At 50.5% G+C, this 16,963-nt stretch overlaps 1 protein-coding gene across 2 annotated transcripts; it reads right to left on the reverse strand.

The window, feature by feature from the left end:
• Nucleotides 1–278: 278 nt before the first annotated feature.
• Lamp1 (lysosomal-associated membrane protein 1) lies at nt 279–16,721 on the reverse strand. Of its 2 annotated transcripts, XM_005373951.2 has the most exons (10): nt 16,520–16,721; nt 10,662–10,783; nt 8,390–8,606; nt 8,080–8,238; nt 2,538–2,734; nt 2,288–2,410; nt 1,632–1,698; nt 1,369–1,539; nt 1,038–1,190; nt 279–706 (listed from the first exon to the last, which is right to left on the reverse strand). In XM_005373951.2, exons 1-9 carry the CDS (start codon nt 16,566–16,568, stop codon nt 1,051–1,053), a joined length of 1,245 nt encoding a protein of 414 aa, XP_005374008.1. In that variant the 5' UTR covers nt 16,569–16,721; the 3' UTR covers nt 279–706; nt 1,038–1,050. The 2 variants fall into 2 exon arrangements, with proteins under 2 accessions (XP_005374008.1, XP_005374007.1); XM_005373950.2 differs by having other exon boundaries at nt 279–1,190.
• Nucleotides 16,722–16,963: the final 242 nt, after the last annotated feature.

The raw sequence follows: 16,963 nt of genomic DNA on the forward strand, positions 1-16,963 counted from the left end.
TCGGGCAGGGGTGGGGGGGGGAGCGTGAAAGTGCTGAGAAAGCAGCCAGCCGCCACTGCTGACACCCTGAGGAGGCCGCTTTGGCGATCAGACGAGGGGTCAGTGCTGTACAGAAGCTGCTCTCCTGACACCACCGGGCATCTGCTTGCAGCAAGCACAGTCCACACCATGCTTCAAGAGATGCCAACGGTCTCGGACTAGTCAGCAGCCCACCCCCAGCTCTGTGTCCACACCATCCTGGGCACTTGCAGTGCTGACAGAAGCACAAGGTCCAGACAGACAAAGAAAGAGACTGTTTATTAGCATCGTTACAGGCAATGCATCTCACAGAGCCGGGCTCTGTTTCCAGCCACTGGGCACAGCAGAGGCATCAGCAGAGCAAGTCCATCAGTGTACAGTGCACAACAGGGCTACCTGATGCCAACAGAAGACCAGAAACCACATCACAAGTGAACAAAAATAATACCCTTCCAACACCTAGAAAAGCAGCGGCTCTCAGGCAGTGGGTGTGGGAACACCGAGGCCATGCCTGGCTGGACGCTGGGCCTGGCCCTCTTGACCTAAAGCTGCACCAAGCCTCCAGATGCCCCCAGTGCCCATGGAGTTTCCTGCTCCGCTGGTCTGAACTCCTTGGCGTGCCGGCCTAGGGATCAGCCACCGCCTGTCAGTCTGCAATGTTCAGACCAGACATCTGCAAGGCCTAAATCTGAGCAAAGAATAAAAGAACCAACACCAAATTTTAAAACATCGAATGAATGGAGCCCATGCCAATTCAGAAAAGCATTCTTGCCCTCTGCAGAGTTCTACTTTGGTAAATATTAACGTTTAACCAGTTAGCAAAATATTTAACCCAGTTAGCAAAATTAACACCGTCATTTCAATATTAACTCTTTGTGCATAGTAAATGCTGCAAGATGAACTTCACATTTTAAGCAGATTTGAGAAGTTTGCCAGAAAGTGTGCCTCCCTCCACGCCACGCACGCACATATGCACGCCCAGGACGTGAGAGGCCTCGCCTGCAGCGTCTGCAGCATACCCCGTTGCCCTCTCTAGATCGTCTGGTAGCCTGCATGGCTCCTCTTCCTGCCTATGAGGTAGGCGATGAGCACGACGAGCACGAGCCCGGCCAGGGCGCCACCCACAGCGATGGGGATCAGCATGCTGTTGCCGTCCAGCAGACACTCCTCCGCTGCAACATGGAAGGCACGTCACCCCAAGGCCTGCCCAACTGCCCGCCAGGCTTCACTGGCAGGGGAAGAAAGGGGTGCCAGGGTGGGAGGCTGCATGCAGGCAGCACGGATAGGGACAGGCACTCTCCCCCTTGCTGCACTGCCAGGCACCATGTACACTGCCCGAAGTATACTCACCAGACCCAAACTTGTCCCCTTCGACCTTGAAAGCTTGGACCTGAACACCAAAGAGGTTGAGGAAGAAGGTGGGCGTGACAAGCAGCCGTTCCTCAGCTGAGCACTTGTAAGAGTTCCCCACAGTGGCCTGCAGGGCTCTAAGTGAGCTGTTGGCCGCGTGGAAGCTGGGCCCTGCAAGACAGGTGAGGGTCTGATCACTTCAGGCTACCACAGGCAGGGGTCGTGTGCTCGCTGGGTAGGAGTCACAGCATCGTGGGGCTCACCTCTGGCATCAGGGACAGTCATGTTCAACTGGACTTCTTGCAAGAAGAACTGGTTGGCACTCGTATTCTGAAAGAGAAGAGACCTTAGCTGCCTTCAGGTATGGCGCAGGCACTGTCACCCTGGCAGGCAACAAGGCATCAGTCTGACAAGCCTGTTTTTTTGCTCTAGAACGAAGCTGCACGGCGTCCTACCTACAGGATACCACACTGTGGTCAGCTCCTTCCAGGCCATTTTGTGGATTCAGACATTCTGCTGAGAAGGGCACTACAGGAGTCATGTTATAAAACAGCGAACTTTTGGTGGATGCTACAGGAGAGCTGAACTTCAAGAAGCCCAGCTGCTAACCAGCTTACTCACACCACGTGTGAACAGCACTGATGAGCAGCATCACTCTTCCCGTCTTGCTGTCTCTATACCTGACTCTTTCCAGGGAGAGTGCGGAGCACAGGAGCACTGCACCACCTCCTCCCACAGGGCCGTGACTGCGGGGCTCTGCCCACCTTCACTGCGGTCAGCAGCAGCAGCCTGGGCTCCTTGGAAGCAGGAAGGGGTCCTGCCCAACGCCCACCAAAGCCAGAGGGAAGGTGGCAGGAAGACAGCCACTGAAGGGGCCCCTGGTGTAGGAGCCGTGGTGATAAGGTGCCCAGAGCCTCACCAAGCCAAAGCTCAAGACCAGCACCATGTTCTTCTCCTTCAGCTGCAGGGACACCACCTGGGCACCACAGCTCCCCCCGGCAGTAGTTGCATTGGGGTTGATGTTGACCACTCTGGTCACGGTCTAGAGAAAGCAGAAAAGGACACCTCAGCCTTGGGCCCGCTCTGAGACTGCAGAGTCACTACCATGCCCAGAAGAGAACGCGCATCCTACACCGCAGACTGCCTCTCAGGAATGGCCATCCTCCTACCGTGTTGTCCTTCCGTGCATAGGTGATGTTCAGCTGCAGTCCCATGTTGGCCAGCAGGCAGGTCCCGTTATCGCCACTCACACTGTACCTGTGCGTGGAGGGGCTCGGAGACACAGGGCTGGGCGAGGGGCTGGGTGGTGTGGGTGGTGCAGGTGGCACGGAGGTCGGGGATGGCATGTCCTGCTTGCAGCGCGTTTCTGTGGGGACAAAGGAGAGGGCACATGCAGCCGAGTTGCAAGCCCAGCACTGTTCTAACAACCACTGACTTCCTGAGACCAAACTCGGAAATGAGAAGCCCACACTGAGCCCGTGGACCTGGTATCCTCCCCTCCATCCAGCCCAGCTTTGGCTGAACAGTGGCCAGGTCTCTGGGCAACTATGTGCACAGGGACAGGTGCACCAGGACCTAGAGTCCCTTCCGCCTGTTTCTACCTCTGCAGCAGGACAGCTGACCCTGCAGGAAGCCGAGCATCTCCCAGCCTGTACCTCCACTCCAGGACAACCCTGCTCCTCCGCCACAAGGGAATGGACAAACACCTGCTGTCTGCAAGTCCCCACAGTGTGAAATGTGGCAACACATCCTCACTGACTTCTCACAAGCCAGGCATGTGCTAGAGACATCACAACCACCACAGGGGTCCCTGCTCATGGCCCAGCTGGGGGTGGGGTACACCAAAGGAGAGCTGGAGTGGCTGTTTTGGTTTCTCTCTGGGGCAAGGTGTGAGGGGACGAGTAAGAGACAGTCACTGAGGAAGTAAGGGATGTGGGGGCCTATGCAGAGGCCGCCTGGGGACAGGCTTGGTTTCTGACTGTGGCTCTGCCCTTGGCCAGAGCAGCCTGACCAGCAACAGGGCAACTGTACAAGGGCTGGGGCTGCTGCACACAGTACTCGCCCTCAGGCCAACACCTGCCTTCCTGTTTTCTCTGTGGCTAATCCAGGAGTCTGGAATAACAGGTTCAGGTTTTCCTTCCAGTTCCATCCTTACCCACATTTCTGTGGGGCTGAGTCATGAGAATGTGCGGGAAGCCTGGGGAGGCACCACGCTGCCTGATGAAGCATACATTTCTCATTCAGATGCAAAGTGAAGCTCATCTCAGCGCCCTTCCAGTGGCCAGCTCTGCCTTTGGTCTCTTCACTATGCCCCAACAGGCCCTGCACACTTCTGGAAAGGTTCCTCCCTGTGGGCACCCTCAGGTAAACCCCCTTTTGGACAGAGGAAAAGCCCAAGGTGGGTGTACAGTGAACTGTACCCACGCTTCTGAGTAACCATCTTGGGTTGTGGGGCAGAGCCCAGACCACGAGGCCCACAGTGCTGGTAGACACCTGGCTCATCTCCAGGTGAAGCCACGGGTCGCCGAGCTGCAGCCCTTGGTGTAGAGCACATCCCCTCAGCTCCATGACTACCTGACCCTCTTAACACTCTCTGACAATGAAGCCCCTGCTGGGGAGGAGAGGAGGGGAGTGTGAGGCTGTGCACCCTTCCCGGGCCTGAGGCCTGAAGGCCCATCCTTCCTGACAGCAGTATGTCCAATGAACTCTGTCCTGAATGAAAACCCAAGTACAGGACTATTCAGCTTCAATCCCTTCAACTCAGGCTGGACTACAAGAGACACTGGCTTCTAAGGAATGAACAAAAACTGCTCAACTGGGCGGAAGTGAGGTTTATGAGGACCCATGCTTAAAAGCATACCCACATTTCAAACCCTGAGAAAGAAAGATGGATAGATCTGAGTCCCGTGGGGACCCAGGCCCACAGGCCTGGGCTGAACATAACCCAGTGCCCCAGCCAAGGACACAGATCCTCCCCACTTCAGGGTGGACTCAGTCTGCTGGCTTGGAGGGGCCCTTAGAAAGGTTTCTGCTTTCTCCATCCACATGGCAGACAGGCTCAGTTCAGGGAGGCCTCATTTAAACGATTTTCACTCCTGGTGTGGGCCTCATTTAAACGATTTATAAACCACCCAAGTTTTTGTCCATTTGACCCGAAGTGGTGAGATAAAGAAGGCTTTTTGGCTAGGCCCTCACAGCTGACAAGCACGTTCACAGAGCCTCCTTCTCCCTCTGTTATTAAAAATGACACAGGCAAGAGAAAAAGCCATTTTATGGCCAAAACAACCACTGAGCAGAAATGTATTCATCCAACAACTGGTTAGAACTCCTAATGGGAACAGACCAGGGACACAACAATACACTCCACATAAATGCTCTGGGACTCTTCCCTAAAGAAGCTAGAAATTTGGTTGAGAGAAAACATAACATAAACCATGGAAATGCCTAGGAACCCCAAGAATAAAGAGAAAATGGAGAAAGAAACCATGCAATTTTACCAAAAGTTAAGTGTGTTTATGCAGTTTATGCTGCTGTGGTGTCAGTACTTCAAATGTAAAGGTGGCGCACAGTCCTCAGGAAGGAGCTGCCCCAGGGGCGTCCTGAGAGCTCTTCTACTCCCCATCCCAGCAGGCGCAGGGGACCAGCCTGCTCAACACAGTGAGGCCAGGATACACTTCTCAAGACAAGGGCGCAGAGTTAGCAAGGAGCCCTCCAAGCATCTGCTCGGGTATTTCCGGTGCTAGCGAGTGCAGCCAGGGCTCTGGGCTGTGAGGCACAAGCTCTCTGCTTCGCTGCAAGCCCAGAGGCAGCCTGCCTCCGCTGGTGCTGAGGATTCCCAGCAATGGAGGCCCAGACGGGTAAGGGGTGACTGTTAAGGTACTGCTGCGCACCCTTCCAATGAGATGGCTTCCCAAAGCCTCAGACTCCTTCCCTGAGACACAGCACGGGACAAGAACGCCTGTGACCACAGCCCAACCCTCCCCACACCAGCCAATGACTAACAGGGGCCCGATTCTGACCCTGAGGACACCACAGCTGCCACAGATACTCAGTGGGGCTTCCGGATGAACCTTAGCTACCAGCACTCTTCTAGAATTCACTAAGAGACTGGCCCAGGAGTGCTGAAGAAGGCAAGACTTCCTTCCCAAAGTATAAGCATTTGCAGATTTAACACAAAATCAAGCCAATTGTCATGAGGGGAAGGGTGAAATCTCAGAGCCTACCTCAGAAGCTAGGACATGCTGAGTGAGGGACAGGGAGCAGCTGCAGGCTGCAAGCCCAACTCTGGGCAGTCCCCAAGACCACACAGCAGCACATCCCAGGGCTGCCCTACCAACCACCCATGGAGGGGCCTTGTTCTCAGACTCTCCCCCCTCGGAATCAGAGAATACATTCTATGTTTTAAAAATCACCACTGTGTGAGATCTGGACAGTGAGGATATGTGGCAACCACTCACCTGGGGCAGAATTTCAAACTGTTCTAAAAAGCAAAAATAATTATGAACGTAAAAAGACATGCGAGTCCCTTTCTGCTGTGTCTGCACTTCCAGTCAGAGAAAGTAGCCAAGGTCTCAGAGCTCTTCCCGTGCCTGTCCTCAGCCACAACACAATCTCTAGCCTCTAGGCCCCACATGGGCCAGGGAACAGAAAAAAGCACACCACCAGGTGACAGGGCCGGAAGGTGGCACCACAGGCTGAACCTCATTCTGTGACCACTGGTCCTGGCCCAGCCAGGAGTGTGTCTGCTTCCTCCTGCTCTAGACCCAAAGGCTGCTAGAGGCCTCCTGTCCTGCAAGGCTGGCCTGAGCCCAGACAACAGATCCAGGCCAAGCTGTGAACACCCATGGCTCCACACCTGCCCTGTTCTGCCTAACTGAGGTCCAACACCACTCTGAAAGCCCACATGCAGCTGTCTCCTCCCAACTGGGCAGGAGCAGCTCCACGCCACTGCTGAGATAGGCCACAGGGCAGTGCCTCTGTGCCTACCTGTGGGGAAAGGGCCTCGCCAAGCACCAGGGGTTGGCATCAGAGACCAAATGCAGCGAGGTTTGCTGGATGCCTGACTCAAGGCTGCCTCCACTGGAACCTCTCGGCAAGTCCCCACCTGTCCCAGTTATACCTGGCTTCTCTGTGGCAGGACTTCTTTCTGCCCTGGGCCTGTCCCTAGCACTCTTGCCACCTTTTCTGTGAAGTGACAGACCGTGAACGGATCAGACTGTGGGCTGTGGCTGGGTGACGACAGCTGAGCTCTGCTGCTGTTGGTGTGAAAGCAGCTGCCAGAAACGTGAAGAGCCAGAGGCTGAGTTCCAGCTGGACTCTCCTCACCAGCACTGATGCTGTACAATACTCAGACTCTTCTCTGACCGCAGGGCAGGGCAGGGCTGAGAGTTCTCTGCTGGTAGGAACCCACAAGGCAAGAAGCCCTCCTGTGAGCCCTGCACCCAAGCCACCTATGCCCTCTAGCAAGACCGTAGGGTGCACTGCACAGGTTAGCCGTGGCATGTCTGACGCCATGGGCCCAGTGCTGTCCCCAGACCCTCAGTCTTCTGAAAAATGCCATGTTGTGTGGTCTGAGGGTCTCACTATGGAGTACAGGCTGGCCTTGGACTCACAGTGATCCTGGCTCAGCCTCCCGAGTGCTGGGATTATAGTGTGTGCCACCACACCCAGCCTAAATGGCATGGTTTCTGACCTGATGAAGATGATTTGGGATTTCTCCAACACCCTTTCTGCAGTACTGGGGATTGAACCAAAGGCCCGACATATGGCAGGCAAGAGTTGCTCTACTATATCCCAGCCTCAGCCCTCTCTCTGAGAAAAGGTCTCACTTATTTTGCCCAGGATAATCTGAAACTTGCAATCCTCCTGCTTCAGCCTCCTTAATAGCTAGAATTACAAGTGTGTACCACCACTCCCAAAACAAATATATTTTACTGTCTTTCCCCCCTCTTTCATTTGTTTTTTTCTTGAAAGTACTGGTAAGAAAATGCCTGCCAGAAAAAAATTTAAAAGTCAGGGATATAGCTCAGTGGTATAGCACTCCTGGGTTCAATTCCCAGTACTACAAAGAAAAAATTTTGCTGTTCTCTGCCAGGTACTGAAATAAAAACTTCTCACACATTTCCTTTAATCCCAACCTTCAAAAGCCAGACTACTGTACTTATTTTACAGGTAAAGAACACAAGCCCTTGACCATCTTGTCACTGGTCACGGAAAGGAGGCAGCCTGGACCCTGCCCATCTGCCCCAGATCTCACTGGCTGGTATAGGGGAGAGGCCCTAGTGAAGACCTCCTCAGGAAGGTGGGTCTTCTGCCTCCATCCTGGGCCTGTCTGACCCGCACAGAAGGGGGAGCCAGCGTGGAGCCTGTTCCCAAGTGCCCAGCCCAGGACGGTTGGCACAGGAAAGGGGTCCACTACTCTGGTCCTCTGCCCCCTTTCTTCCGTGTGCACTGTGGACACCCATGTCACCTCACCTGCCTTGTCTCAGAAGCCACATTTCGCCCCACCTCCACCCACTCCCAGCTCGAGTCCCTCTTCCTTCCTGGGCCTGTGGGTGAGTAAGGGCAGGCGGTATCTGTCTGGGCCTGGCTTGCTCTGTCCAGTCCTGCCTCACCCTCCAAGGCCAGTTATGCAGACACTTGCTACTTAGTATGCCAGGTGCTGAGACTCAGGTGAGGCCCCGCAGTCACTACAGCCTGGCAGCATCTCACCTCCCTTGCTGAAGTTGCTGTTGGACAGGTAGGCCTGGATGGTGGTATTGGAGAGTGTGACAGTCACGTTCTTCATGTGCACCTGGGTAGCGCTGACACAGTGGTACTTTTTGTCTATGTCCGCCAGAATGTCAGTTATGGAGTCCTCAGTCTTGACTTCTGCATCAAGAACAAAACACCACCAAAAAAAACCCCAAAAAACAGAACAGAAAAACACGTACACTGAACTTCTTATAGCGCTTGGTTCCCAGCGAGCTCAACCACCCTTAAACCCAGTTTCCTCCTCCCCATGTGCAGCCCTGGCTCTCACCCTTGGAGCTTGCATTGGGGAAGGTACGTGAGTCTTTCAAGTTATACACAAAGCGCAGGTGCTGCACGCGGTAGCGGGTGGTGTTCCGTGTGAACTGGAGGGTAAGTGAATGTCCATCTCCGAAGGCGATGGCAAGCCTGGGCTCGGAGGCATTGCCTCCACCACACGAGCTGCTGTTCAGTACTTGTGCAGAAGGCGGGAGGTCAAAGGTCACATTCTAGGACACATAATTTGAGAACCCCTTGAAAAGCAGAAATGCCACAGGAAGACCTACCTTCTATGAAGCTGACAGAAACTTCAGCTCCATTTCAGGTACAATTTTAAGGTACCACTTCATAGTAAGTTTTTATTTGATAAAAGTATTTGTTCAAATTTGTGTGGTACAGAGTAACTCAATACACACATATAACATGTGACAATCAAACCAGGGCAAACAGCACTTGCCTCTCATCCAACGGTATCTTCTCCAGGCAATGCTACCCTCCCACTCTCCACCTCTGGTCATTCTTAAGTATATATTAAACTTCTGGGGCTAGACTTTTCTTACACCTCTGTAAGACATGCACTTTTAATGTATTCAACAAAACCCAAGAAAAAGGTCAGTACTGCATGTCAGCAACAGACTAATGATCAAGTCTAAGAGAAAGGTAACTTTATCATTCATAGTTAACACTGCCAAGCCTGGTGTGGGGCATGCCCAGAATCCCTACATTTGGAAAGCTAAGACAGGAGGGTTTTGAGTTGGAGGCCAAGCTAGGTTACACAACAAGTTCAAGGCCAGTCTGGACTCCATCATGAGACTGTTTCACAACAAAACAGTGCTTCTATTAAAATAACTTTAATTTATAACAGAATCAACACTAAACTAACTTAATCTATACTTGGTACCATGGCCAGTTATACATTATATTTGAAGAAAGCTGTCATTACTTTTTGCTATAGTAATGTTTGTTTAAAGTATATCTGGTAAACCAGGTATAGCAGCAAATGCCTATAATCCTAGTGCTCTGGGAGGCCAAGGTAGGAAGATTCCAAGTTTGAGCTCAACTTGGACTACTGCCTACATATTAAAAAATGTTTAAAAGGCTGAGGACACAGCTCAGTGCAAAGGCCCTGGGCTTAATCTTCAGCATGGGCAAGAGGGGGCAATATATTGCTAAGCAAAGGTGTTTACTACAGAACTATTTGAATTTGGGAAACCACCTGACATCCAATAACATGAAGTGGGCTGTTAGGTAAACTACACAACAAAGCCACATGGGAATGTGACATAGAGCTTCACCAGGTGATGAAGACATCTATAAAATGATGAAGCTCATGACTGCATGTGGACTACCGTGTCCGTGTCAAGACTGTAACAAGCTGTCTTCTAAAAATCTGACCACCAAATACAAACAGAAAAAGGAAAGTAGAATATAAAAGAAAAAGTACTTTGACAAGTAGCTGTAGTTTGAGACACCTTCACAATTCAAACACCCCGATTTTCTTCAGTTGTCACAGACACATTTACACGAGACTAGAGCAGATGAGTTCACAGAGCCCAGCACTGCACAGAGTCCAGCACACACTGGACAGCACTGCCTCTGACTGCCCTAGCCCATGAAGGCTGTGTGCTCTGCTGACATGGAGGTACACAAGGATGGCAGCACCCACCGAGAACTGAAAGCACAATATGGCTCAGGGCGGCACTTCAAGGAAAACGTATTAAACAGTGTGCAGGTATTAGGTAATACTAACAGGTGATTAAGGAACAAATACAACACATATACCTATCTGTTATAAATCTAGGAGAGATAAAAAAAACCTTAAGTCACCTAAAGTTGTTTTAACAGAACCAAGAATATTTTAATATAAGCAGCACTGCATAAGCTACCACCTATGTTCACTTCCTGGAGTATAGCAACTGATCTAAAGTAAGTGCAACAGAGCAAAACATGGAGCTGTTCACTAGTCACAAAAAAAGAACATGAAACAGCCAATAGGGGGCCTAATTAACACTGTGAGTACTGCTCTGATGACAGTAAATGGTCATGGAGGAAACCGCAAGACTGTGCAGGGTGAGATGGCGCAAGCCACAGCACAAGGCGGTGTTTGCATGCTGTGACCACAGTCATGGCACAGAGAACAGAAGAGGTGCCTGATGCCCCTGGAGGGGCCCTGGGGGAAAGGGCCTCACTCAGCTGGGATGGTCTTCAGAGCAGTACTTCAAACCCTAATGCCCCCTCCAACAGGCACCCTCACAGGGCGAGGCGGGAGCACCAGTGTTACCTACCTTGGGGCCAGGCTCACTCTCATAGCTGGTCTCGAAGGCAGCAGAGAAGCTGGCCATGATACAAGCTGTCCCGTTGCTGTCTCTCACCTCAAACACCGCCGCGGCACCACACGTGAGGCCCACTACCTCCAGGAAAAGACAGACAGAATCAAACACCTGTTCCAAGCACAACTAGGCATTTCTGTTTTCTGGAGCTGTACCAGTAATAGACTCTATCAGAATATCTTATCAGGCACTGGATGTGGACGGTACAGGCTGGTTGGTGCACCTGGTGTTCTATCCCTCCTTGACACTCTTCCAAATTCATCCCACTGGTTTGCCAACCTGATCCACAGCTATTTAGTGCTTTACTCCTAAATACTCAGGGGTGGGCTTATACATCAATTTCCACCTCACTCCAAGTGTATGTTGTTCCTACTCCTCAGGATCTGTCTGTAAGTGTAGCAGCACCAGGTACAGATAGTATAATGACCTTCTGAGAACTCCAGGGTGGGCAGAGCACCTTTCCCTGTGGTCCTAAACTGGTACTTAAGAGTCTGATAGGCTTTTACCTCTCAGAACCAAGGGAGGGGTGTGGCAAGGACAGCTATGGACTCTTGAGTGCTTCACCCAGTTTCAAGACAGTCCCAGAGCACAGTAGCTCAATCTAACCTCCTCATAGCTGAGAAGCCTGAGGCACACCCTCCACCTGTCCGGGTGGGGCTGTTCTTTCCAGAAAGTCAGGGGAGAGGCTCCAAGGCTCTTTAGGGTTGGTTCTTGCACTCTGACAAATCACAATTCATTTACAAAGATCAGTACACCTAGTTCTAAAGCCAGACATTATTGGCCACCACTGTGAACTGTCCAGAAATGCTATGTCATCATCACTTGCTTGCATTGCTACAAGTTTGTGCACACTTTTGCAAAAACATTTACACACCTGCAGCCTCCCATCACTCTCAATGTGCACACTCTCCCACAAGCATTTACACACCTGCAGCCTGGTCTGCCGCTCTCAGTGTACATGTGACTCAAGCTCACTTGGGGACAGCATCCTCAGGGGAAGATCATCCAACTTTTCATTTAAAACACAACACCCTGGGAAAGTGAGTTGGATTCCAGTAAACCAAATTCATTTTACCCTTGGGACATACAGAAAATAAAACCTTTAAGAGAAACTAGTACTCCGTCCTGTATCAGGTGTGGTGGGGCACACTTGTAATCCCAGCACTCAGGAGGCTGAGGCAGGAGGATCACCATGAGTTCAAGGCCAGCCTGAACTACAGAGCGAGACTGTCTCAAAAAAAAAAAAAAAAAAAAAAGAGTGAGAAACTAGTATTCCAATGTAAAGTCAAATGTATAACCAGACACCCCACATTTTCCCTTAAGCTGCTGGTAAATAACAAAATCTATGTTTATAAAAAACGCACACACTTGGAATTCTGGCCACTTTCATGAAGCTGTGGCAGGACAATTCAAGAGCAAGGCCAGCTTGGACATTTAGCAAGACCTTGACTCCCAAAAAAGACAAGAGAACTTTGTGGTGTGTTTCACACCACAAAGTTTGTAATCTGTTGCAGATTCAAATTTGCTAAAGATAGCTCTTTTTCTTATCACTATAAATTGAGGTTAATGTTATAAAAATATTTTTAAATTTAAAAAGGGTAACTGTTACTTGGTTTGCTTTGTTTAATCCACACCCACAATACACAGGCAACACTATACTAAAAAGCATTTCCAATGAATGAATAGTACGCTTGAAAAACCTAGGAGATTATATAACCTATTTTCAACACAGGAAAGGTTTTTAAAAACACAACATTTCCACTCCTGTCTGTGAGGAGGGACCAGACCTGCGGGAGGCAGTAGTAGCAGTGTGGGAGGCACAGGCAGGGGCAGAAACAGGGACAGACTGGACACATGACATGTCCATGATACTGCCCAGCTTCCTCGGCCTGAAAAGTCCTCAGGGCGAGGGCTGAAGGGGTCCCATGCCCTGATACCACATAGCCAGCTCTGAAGAAGCTGTCCTCTTAATGCTTCCTGAAACATTCCAAAAAAGGTCTTCTGGCCTGGCCTGTGGCTCAGTGACACAGGCTCAGAGTCCCCAGTTAGATTCCTGACACCACAAAATGAAACAAAATGTTTTATTGAACCAAAACATTTCATCATGAAAGATATCACACTAATACCTTCTCAATCACAGATTTTCTTCTCACTCAGCAGATATTTGAGAGTATGAGCTTTCAAAATACAACAAAGTATGACTAAAATAATTTTAAAACAAGCTTTAGTAGTACTAAGTGTCCATATTTACTCAAAAGAGCCCTAGAAATTCTGAATTGATAAAACTTACCCCCACAGAACCCAATTTGGGTCAAAAGAAAAATTTAAATGAAAGTGTAAGAAAGCAGAATTTTATTATTTATTTATTTTAGAATCAAACTCACCTAGCACTTAGAATCAAACTCACCTAGCACAAGAGGGCCTAGCACTTGCCAGGCAGGTGTGGTGCTATTAAGTTATGTCCTGGGCCCAGACAGCACAGTTTTAAAAGAAACATACACAGGCCAATGCTCCAAAGTCTTTTAAAAGACTTAACAGTGGCAACTGATCTGAAGGAAAAAAACAACAAAACCACCTCCTCCGATCACAGTACGCTGCCTGATCTGGCAGTGCCAGAGCCCGTCAGGAGCAGCTGCTGGGGCTCCACAACTTCTGCCCAGAAGCCTGTGCACCTCTCCAGGGGTCACACAAAAGGGCAGCCTCAACACACTCCTTCAAAAGACTCCCACTTGTAGAAATTCCTGCGGTTGTGTACAGCACACACGCACCAAAGACAGAGACCTCAGGTCTCAGTGGCTCTGTCACCACTTACTAGGTGTGCAACCTTGGGCTACGTGCAACCACCCAATCCTCAACTTCCGAGCCTATGAACAGGAAACACAAGACGCTGACACCTCAAGGTTGTGAGAGCATCTCCCCAGCCAGTGCTGCTGAGTGTCTGCACTGGTACCAGCTTTCACAATAAGTGTATTACGTAGTTTCTTGTCAAATTCATCACGTAATCATCAGTTTCACGCTGGGTGTGGTGGCGCACACCTGTAATCCCAGCACTGGGGAGGCTGAGGCAGGAGGATCATGGCAAGTTTGAGACCAGCCTCAGTTACAAAGTGAGCTCAAGGCCAGCCTGAACTGCATAGCAAGATCCTGTCTCAAACAGAACCCCCCCCCACACACAAAAAATCATCATTTTCTAACACAAAGTATCATAAAGATAGTATATATTAGCCAGGTGTGGCGGTGCATGCCTGTAATCCCAGCACTGGGAAGGCTGAGGCAGTAGGATCACTGGGAGTTTGAGGTCAGCCCAAACTACACAGTGAGACCGTATCTCAAAAAACAAAACAAAAACGGTATGTTATTTAACAAGCCCTTACTTGTTTTAGGGGGAATATTTCTTGCTATACTGCCCAGGCTTATCTCAAACTCATAGAGTCAAGGGATCCTCCTGCCTAAGTCTTCTGAGCATTGGAACAATAGGTGTGTGCCAGCAACCAGCTTAACAAGCACTTACAATACATTTACACTGTGGCAGGCACTGATCAAAATGCTTTGCAAGTACTGATTATCACGACAATGCTAACAGCAGTCACTATCTGTGATTCCTTTCACAGAGGTGGAGACTAGGGCACAGAGAAGCAACCTAACTTGCCCACGATCACACAGCCAGTGAGTGGTACGCGTCTTCTGCTTCTCTGGTTGCTGGCTGCAGTGAAGGTGCCACATCTGACCATGCTGCCTCTCTCAACAGCTGGTGTAGGAATAGAATTCAGACTACAAAACACCTGCTTTTTTTTTTTTTTTTAACATTTGCTTTTCAAATGTGAGAAACTGCCATCTGAGGGAGTCAGTAAATTAATTTTCATTAAAAAAAAATACACCCACTTTGTCCTGGCCCCTTTTAACACAGTATGTCTCTTCTTAAACAGTGACAGACAATCACTTACGACAATTTAAAAAAATCAGCCAAGCATGGTGGCACACACTTGTGATCCTGTACTCTGGAAGTTTGAGGCAGGAGGATCACAAGCTTGAGCATACTTAACAAGATCCCATCTCAAAAAGTTAAAAAAAAAAAAAAAAAAAAAAAAAAAAGCCAGCAGTGGTGGCAAATGCCTGTAATCCAAGCATTTAGGAGGCTGAGGCAAGAGGATTGCCGAGTTTGAGGCCATCCTGGGCTACAAAGTGAGTTCAAAGGTCAGCCTGAACTACACAGCAAAACCTTGCTCCCCCACCCCCACTCCTCAAAAAAGAGTTGAGGACACAGTTCAGTGAGAAGGCCCTGGGTTCATATCAGTATCAAAAAAAAAAAAAAAAAAAAAAAGAAAAAAAGAAAAAAGTCAAAGTTCTCCCCCAGACACTGAATCTAGAGGAACGGCACAATTACACATATTTTTTTAAAGCTGATTTTTCGCTCTCTGGTTAAGCACTGCTGTAAAATGAATTTCTTCCTGTAGGTTCCGAGTGTGTACCATGTGTCAGGGTTGGGGTGGGCTGAGCTGAAGCAGGGAGAAACAGACACACTAAAAAAACACTCAGCACAGATACCCTGGTGCTACAAAGTGTGTGCAGAAGTCTCAGCAGGTAACACGGGTAGGTTTGACCTAATATAAATTCAAAACTACAAGATCACAAAAACATTTTGACCTAAAATCTAGTGAAGAACTCAGTCCTCCACCTGAATAACTGATGAACTCCCCAAATCAAGAGCAATTAATATTAATTAGCACAGAACTTTTCAAACTTCCCAAGCGGCTAGCCTTCCTCTGGAAAGAGGAAGGAGGTCATCCAGTTGACATCAATGTTTAAAGAGTCACATTATGCGATTACAACCACCATATGTACTCAAGTTTCAGTTCGCACTTCCCTGTGCTTTGACGAAATAGTCCAACAATGGAAGCTTTAAGCAATCTGTACTTATTAATGTGCAATTAACTAGTAATTTAAAAGTCACAAATGTTTTCGAAAAGAATTAAACTTTTAGGACAGACCTAAATCCAGCTTGTTAAAAGACCTCTTGGTCGGATGGGGTGGCACATGCCTGTAATCCCAGCCCTCAGGAGACTGAGGCAGGAGGATCCCCACGAGTTTGAGTCAGTCTGGGCTACATAGCGAATTCAGTGTCAGCCTGCACTACAAAGCGAGACCCTGTCTCAAAAAAAAAAACCACCCCAAAACAAAACAAAAAAAACAACAAACAATAAAAATAAAAAGATCTTTTATGCAGTTTTCAATAGTAAGGAAATCTAAAACTTATTACACACACAGCACCCCAAGCTGTCACACTAGCAATGTTACAGAATTTTTCTCTCCATTTAAAAAATGAACTTTGAAAACACGAAACCAAATACGAACATTCGTTTAAGATCATGAGCTCTTCTAACAAAACAAGACAAAACCTGTACCAACAACCGCTCCCAGAAATGATCGCCCCTCGGGGGCGGTCACAGGTCCGAGGAGCTCCGAGCTCAGCGCGGGGCAGAGCCGTCTTTCCCCGACAGGCAACCGGGAAGTCACAGCGGCAGGAGCGCCTGGAGGGGCCGGAGCCCTGGGAGCGCCGGGCGGGCGGGCGCGCGTGCACGCCGCCTGACTCAGGCCCCCCGATCGCCTTCCTCTGGACTCGGAACCGGGTCCGCCGCAGGCCCTGAAGGGCGGCGGGGACGGCGCACAGGGGTCCTGGCCCGACGCGGCGCAGCACGAAGGGGCAGCCGGGCCGCGGGCGGCTTCGCCTCCCCCGGCCCGCACGGACGCCCGCGGACGCCGCTCTCCGACGCGGCGCCCAGGCCCCGACCCTAGCCCTTGACCCCGACGCTCACCGAGCAGGAGCAGCAGCAGCGGCCGCCGGACGCCGCGAGAAGCAGCCATAGCGCGAGGCGCCGAGGCCGAGGCCGACCAGAGGAACCGCAGAGGCGCGAGGCTGCAGCGGCGGGCAGCGACGGCCGAGGGCGGCGTCCACAGACTCGACAGGCCCTGCTGCTAAGGCACCGGCACCGACTAGACCCTGCGGCCGGTAGCGCCCGTCACGTGAGCCGCCGCGCCCGCGTCACGTGACCGGAGGTCTCGCGAGAGGCCACGAGCCGGCCGTGGGTCGACCCCCGACTCCCCATTCTCGTCGCACGTGACGCTGCACGTGATCCTGCCCGACACGTGATCCCGCTTGTCATGTGGTCTTAATGCCACGTGATCCAGCCTCTAGCTGGTCCCGCGCCTTTGCAGCTTCCCAGCTGGCGCGGTGAAATGGAAAGTGGGTCAGGCCTCAG

Source organism: Chinchilla lanigera, unplaced genomic scaffold (assembly GCF_000276665.1).
Source record: "Chinchilla lanigera isolate Chin_1 unplaced genomic scaffold, ChiLan1.0 scaffold00003, whole genome shotgun sequence".
Classification (NCBI taxonomy): Eukaryota; Metazoa; Chordata; class Mammalia; order Rodentia; family Chinchillidae; genus Chinchilla; species Chinchilla lanigera.

What these genes read in the sequence shown, in the direction of transcription:
- Lamp1 (XM_005373951.2), bottom strand. Translation starts at nt 16,568, where the DNA reads ATGGCTGCTTCTCGCGGCGTCCGGCGGCCGCTGCTGCTGCTCCTGCTC. An exon ending in AGAGTGAGCCTGGCCCCAAG is followed by an intron (nt 8,607 to 10,661) that starts GTAGGTAACACT and finishes TATGTGTCCTAG; the next exon opens with AATGTGACCTTTGACCTCCC. An exon ending in GACTGTCCCTGATGCCAGAG is followed by an intron (nt 1,540 to 1,631) that starts GTGAGCCCCACG and finishes CCTGTCTTGCAG; the next exon opens with GGCCCAGCTTCCACGCGGCC.